Genomic DNA, 6377 nt, shown 5'->3' with positions numbered 1-6377 from the left:
TGTGCAGTTTCCCTACACCAACAACTTAACCAGCACGTGCAATTTCCGTGCACCAACAACTTGATCGCAAAGCATCTCGAGGGCTAGCTACAAGAAAAGTTTAGCAACACATCAAATTGGAAAGGAGAAATGTTGTAATTCTAAATATTTGTAGTTATAGAAGTCTCAAGATTGAGTTGTACAAATTTGTTCTTGGACATCCGAGAGATTTTGAAGTATACCCACATTGAAGAACCTCAAGAGGGGGACTCTCACACAGAGTACTTCCTTCAGAAATATGCTTGTCTTGACAAAGGATTTGAATTATTGGTGATACAAAGATATAGACAGGAGTTAGAAGCAAGGCTATGATGCAAGTGATGATGCATGATTTTTGCATGTAGATACCCAGCATGTCCAGTTTACCTACACCAACAACTTAACCAGCACGTGCAATTTTCGTGCACCAACAACTTGATCGCAAAGCATCTCGAGGGCTAGCTACAAGAAAAGTTCAGCAACACATCAAATTGGAAAGGAGAAATGTTGTAATTCTAAATATTTGTAGTTATAGAAGTCTCAAGATTGAGTTGTACAAATTTGTTCTTGGACATACGAGGGTTTTTGAAGTATACCCACATTAAAGAACCTCAAGAGGGAGACTCTCTCTCCCTCCCTTCCTCCCTCTCCCCTTTTCTCTTTTCCTCTCTATATATCCTTGTCTATCTCTCTATCTTTTTAATCTAGATATAGATATGAGGTTTACAAGGCGTTATTTGTATTTTTTCAACATATTAATGTTGTTATCTCTGTACGGTGATAGTGCTGGAGACGCCGAACATAGGTGCGTACCGCCTTTTGGCAAAACCGTTACTATAGATGAAGATTTCAGTGTGTGCTCACCACCGATGACGATACGAGTTTTGGTGATCAGCCACCGATCGTACTATGATGTTATGACAAATTTGTTCTTGTTGAACGAGGGAGATGTTGTAGGCTATACCAAGTTGATCTATTTTTCAGATTTACACTTGATTGTAACATTTTATGATTGGTTTAGTCTTGATATCTTGTACCTTTCTTTTATGTGAAATAAAAGTTTCTTTCTGACAAAAAGAAAAATTAGATGGGGATTTCTAGATAATTTGATTTGTTAAATCCATAAACGGACTATAATTAGAGCCATTTCTCCCCTACAATTTACTTATGCTTAAGCGTTGTAAATAATTTAAGCACTTCATTCTTTTTAGGTTTGTCGTCCCAAAGTCATCTGCAACTCTGAGCTGCTAAGTCATACAATGATGCAAGGGAATTAGAAAGGCGGTTCAATACTAATGCATCCCATCTATGTTATCGTATGCGTTTTTGAAACGTGAAATGGCGTGAAACAAAGAAAGGAGTAAGATCAAACGATTTAAGTTTGAACATCATCCGCGAATTCGGAAAAATTGTCCAAAAAATTTTAAATTTATTTTGTTTTTGCAAATTCAGTCGTAAACCCGTTAAGTTTTCACGTTTTACTAATAAAGTCCATCAGGTTAATCTCGGTCGAAAATTGCTAACGTGGACTAGTTGTGCAACGTAGGACGGACCGCTTCTAAGTGAGCAATTTCCGATTAAAATTGGCCAAATTCTGAATAATTTTTTCCCTCAAGTTCCATGAGGGAAATGGGAAATTGAGAAATGTAATCGAAGGAAAAGAAGGCAGACATTATGTTAAGGCTTAAAATTGCCTTGTCAATCTTAAAGAAAGGTCTGAACTCACCAGCCATCCAAATCTTCAGGCTCGTCAAGGGCATTTTCACCCTTATATTTTCTTAAATCTTTCAAATTTTTCAAATTTTTCTTCTTTTTTTTCCCTTCCTTCTCACCGATCTCTAGTCTTAGGCAATGTTTGGCCACCAGAGAGGGCTAGGCGAGGGTCGTTGGGTGCTCACTGGCTGCAGCAAAAAAAAAAAAAAGCAAAAATGGGAAATAATAAAACAAAAAAAAAGAAAAGGAAAAGATAAAAACTAAATGAAAAAAATGCCCTTGACCAGCTGATGAGGTCAAACCTTTCTTTGAGACTAACATGACCATTTCATGCATTTATTTGAAATAATGACCACTGTGTATTTGCTCGGGTTGTTGATGTACATACTTTTTATACTCCTTTTTGTTACTACCTATTGCTTGGGTTAATATGATTAGATGGCTAATCCAAAGGTTTTCAACTTTGCAACTGCTGTCATTTCTCTAAAGCAGTTAATTTTTTTTTTTTTTACCAAACGCAACTTTTTTTCATTTCTTGAGAAAGTTGAATAAAACGTACTGTAATGCATTAATGTGTATTTGCTCGGGTTGTTGATGTACATACTTTTTATACTCCTTTTTGTTACTGCCTATTGATTGGGTTAACATGATTAGACGCCTAATCCGAAGGCTGTATCTATCTCTGAATCATGACTAATTTGGAGGGTCAGGCCTAAACTCCAATATAGGCAGAGCCCAAAAACCCGGCCCATGGACACTCCAAATGGGGAGGAGTGGTTGAGGGGCTTTATTTTTTTTACTTTTTATTTTTAGAAAGAAAGATGTCATTCATATCATAATAATAGTTCGAAAATTTCATCTTCTAAATTTAGCAAATTCCATATGAATTTTGAACAAAATAAAAGCCAGAAAGCAAATTACAAAGCACAATCTACGGCTAAAAGCACATACTCATCTCTCGAGAACATATTTGTAAAACTTCAATGACCAATCACTCACCGGATAAATTGAATTGGCATAATTATAAAAAGTTTCGGACTGAATCGGCAAAAAGAAAAAAAATTAGGATCGAATTGGCATAATTACAATAAGTTTATGACTTTTTTTTTTTGTAATTTTCCCCGAATCGTGTGTGCATGTCACATCGTGTTGCATCGATGTAAAATGATCAAGTAAATCATTCTTTAGAGATTATTACCGAATCCATCATCGGGGTAAAAAAAAGAAAATTACTCGATTGCCATGGAATAGGTGACATGTATATGTGGTGTGGAGTTTATCTTTTGAACCGAATCCTTCCATTTATCATGTATTTAATTAGTGAAAGTGCAAAATAAATTTCATATTGACAATGCGCCTACTAAATTGAAATTTTAAAAATAATAATTTCTTTCTTAGTTGTGAAAATAAATATTGTTCTTGATTAAATTTTGAAAATTCGAGAGATATTGTATGTTTACTAATATCGCCAATCGAAATAGCCAAAACCAAGGCGGGCAGAAAGGAAAACGAAAAATGGGAAAAGGAAAGCGAATTGGCTCGCATTAAAGGTGCGACGAAAAGATTTCGACCAAAAAAAAAAAGAAAAAGTGTGACGAAAGACGGAAACGCTGACGTGTCGAGAACGGATTGGGGCAATTCACGTGGAGCAAACTTCTTCGCGAGGGACTCGCATCACGATCATTTCTGTTCTCGCAACCCCTATTCCGAACTGCATAACTGAGTTCTCTGCCAAACACAGAGAGAGAGAGAGGAATTCGAATCGTTTGATCATGGAGATGAAGATGGGGTCGCTCTCGTACTTCGAAGAAGAACTCGACTTCGGTTTCTTCCACGTTGAGTCGGAGGTTGAAGACACCATTTCCGCTCACTGGGAGCTCGTCAATGCCTCCGATTCCGATTCGGATCTCTCCGATTCCGATGCTCCTGATAGCCCCGTCCTCGACGGGTCTGTGGATAATCTCAGTCTTCAAAGCGGGGTCGCTCGCATAGATGATCTTGACGCGCGGGGTGGTTCGAGCCGAGATGGCGACTCTCTCGTTTCTTGTCCGATTCCCCTTCCTGAAACCCTAGAATTCCGTGCGGACAATTACATTGTGAAAGCGAACGTCGGGGGCGATTGGCGCCGGGATGATCCTGATGATGATGGAGACGACGATGAAGAAGAAGAAATTGACGACGACGGGCTGGACGACGAGCTTGTGCCACGTCACCTGAGCGGCAAGTTTGGAAGGCAGAGAATAAGGAAGTTGGGGAAGAGGGCCTGCTCGAAGATGAATTACTCGAAGAGGTCGCCTCATCTTTTTGTAAAGCCTGGCTGTCTGCATGGGAAGCACGGGTTGGGGTTAAAGCACAGTCTTTGATTGGAGGTAACTTTGGGAGATCTAAAGAGGTGGTCGCTTATTGGGTTTGGGTTAGAATGTAAGTACTTTGATTGATCAGGGTGGATTTGGCGCTCCGGTAATAGTAGATTGGGGCTAGTTTTACTTGTTGATATCTTGTTAATAGATCTTTTAAGACTGATCTAGTTGGTTTCTTTGATCTTTCTCTTGCCCGTCCCTTTTTAATATTTTCTTTTTAGTGTTCCAATTTGCCATTTTCATTGTTTTCGATGGTTTTAAAATTTGCATCGCATTTTCTGTACATTCTAAATTTTCCCTTGGGTCGATATACATACAAGATCCACTATATTGCCCGTGTCTGCTAATGGTGGAACAAGAGATCTTTCATCAAGAACGATAGATCATTGATAGATCTTGATTTGTGGTGAAATGTAAATCGAGTTTGACTGCTTTTGGAAGTGGGGTAAATGGTGCACAATGTAGGAATGGGAGCATTAGAATGAAGCAGGTCAATCACTATGCCTCGCTTTTGCAATTTGCGGCGGGTGCTGGCCTTTAAGAAGGGACATTACTTGGTCACAGAGCTCATTCTGTTGACAGAGGCCCTTGAAGCTCTAAAACCTGACTCCCATGAAGTTTCCTGGTTGCAAATGAAATCTTGTTTTCAACTGAAAATGTTGATAAAAAAATTGAAAGAAATGTGTGCTATAGGGGATCTCAGGTTAGATTAATTTCACATTGTCTCCTATCATTGTTTGGAGTTTTACCCTGTATGGCAAACTTCCAAAGCATGGATCAATTGTCAGTTAATTAGATAACTTGAACATCAGTAGTGGAGGTGTTGGTTTGTTGAACATCGCAGTGGTCCCTTTTCTCAGCATATTTGAATGGGTATTTGCAACTTAGTCAATGTGGAGGAGGTTTATAGAACATCCGCAGCTTTTATCGTGCCTTAATTTTGCCTTTTTATAGTTAGTGGGATCAAAGCAGATATATATGTGGTTTTCCTTCCATATCGTTTGGTTTGATTGTTCCATAGAAATGCAAAAATGGTATTATTGAGTATGGTCTGCTTCCCTGTTCAGATTGAGAGGAGAGCTGTTTTTTCTGCTTGCTGCCTTACCTTTCTCAAAACCTGGGATTTGTTGATGTCAATATAGATTATTAACAGCTTCGTTTTGGCCATCATCTCTCTCTCTCCCTCTCTCTCTCAGATATCACATTCACTGACGATAGCCATATCTCTAGTTACTCCTCATATTTGTATCCTGCAAATGTATGGGTATGCATGTAGCATGAAGCTTCCACTGCGTGACTTTGAGTAAGGAATAGGATCTGCTTCCTTGTTCCAAGTGATGCTTCTTTAGCTAACTTCTGGATTTAGCAGTCATGGAGGAAAAAGTTGTTCGGATGCTTCGTGAGTTAATAATAAAAACGAATTGATGACAGTATGGGCCACTCATTGTAGGAAAGATTTATGGTTGGAGATACTTCTGGTTCGCAGATGTCTGCGCATTACTATAATTTGGTGATTGATTGTGCAAGACTTTGCTTATAAGGACATAATTCGAGCTCCTGTATCTTCTAAGGACAACTGACGAGTTCCTTCTGGGAGCTTCTCTCCTTTGGTTGAAAGGAGTTGCTTCTTCCTTTTCCAGCGTAACTTCCCAAAGTCCGGTTCTTTGTTTGTTGCATGATCGCCATCGGATGAAATCCGCTGCATTTTCTTTTTCCCCTTTTCTCGTCTAAGGGCTTGAGATAGATGAAACTTCACGTGTTCGGCTGTAAAAAGTGCAAATCCAGATGAATCTGTTGGAACGATCCTTGGTCAGAAAGTTTCGATGTACATGTATGTGGACACAGGTTCGCGAGCAGGTCTGCCATTCGCAATCTATCTAAACTGAAGAATCCGAAAAGCTCACAACTCTACATAGTCACCGGTAAAGCTTACAGCTTTATCGTCAAGTCTCTATTAACAGAGATATTCCATTCAGGAAAATAGATGTATCGATCTTTTGAGTAATTATTTTCCTGTGTGTCCAGTACACAGAAGTCGCGCCGTAATCAGACGCACGAGTCCTGTTTGGAACCGAAAAACCTCATGCGACAATCATCATGTTGATAGATTCATACCAATCGGGCATGCGTATATTGTTCAGAGTGGCCTTCTTCAAGGTACTTATCCAAGCGTCTGTCTAAAAAAAATCGAACTTTTATGGGTGCAATGAACATTGATTTGCAATCGATGTAACTAATGAAGTGACGTTACAAGCATCTCTATGATAACTAAACAAATGAAACATT

At 39.0% G+C, this 6377-nt stretch overlaps 1 protein-coding gene across 3 annotated transcripts; it reads left to right on the top strand.

The window, feature by feature from the left end:
- The first annotated feature begins 3503 nt into the window (after positions 1 to 3503).
- Positions 3504 to 5634, top strand: LOC115735885 (calsequestrin-2-like). 3 transcript variants are annotated; one of them, XM_048272728.1, is made up of 3 exons: positions 3504 to 4100; positions 5288 to 5310; positions 5369 to 5634. In XM_048272728.1, the coding sequence occupies exon 1, from the start codon at positions 3504 to 3506 to the stop codon at positions 4092 to 4094; it is 591 nt and encodes a 196-aa protein (XP_048128685.1). In that variant the 3' UTR covers positions 4095 to 4100; positions 5288 to 5310; positions 5369 to 5634. The 3 variants fall into 3 exon arrangements, with proteins under 3 accessions (XP_048128685.1, XP_030523174.1, XP_048128686.1); XM_030667314.2 differs by lacking the exons at positions 5288 to 5310; positions 5369 to 5634 and adding an exon at positions 5159 to 5281; XM_048272729.1 differs by lacking the exons at positions 5288 to 5310; positions 5369 to 5634 and adding an exon at positions 4582 to 4902.
- The last annotated feature ends 743 nt before the right edge of the window (positions 5635 to 6377 follow it).

Source organism: Rhodamnia argentea, chromosome 11, assembly GCF_020921035.1.
Source record: "Rhodamnia argentea isolate NSW1041297 chromosome 11, ASM2092103v1, whole genome shotgun sequence".
Lineage (NCBI taxonomy): Eukaryota > Viridiplantae > Streptophyta > Magnoliopsida > Myrtales > Myrtaceae > Rhodamnia > Rhodamnia argentea.
This window is presented reverse-complemented; position numbering and strand designations above follow the sequence as displayed.

Bases quoted from the DNA above. Each gene is read 5' to 3' on its own strand.
- LOC115735885 (XM_048272728.1), top strand. From the start codon at position 3,504: ATGGAGATGAAGATGGGGTCGCTCTCGTACTTCGAAGAAGAACTCGAC.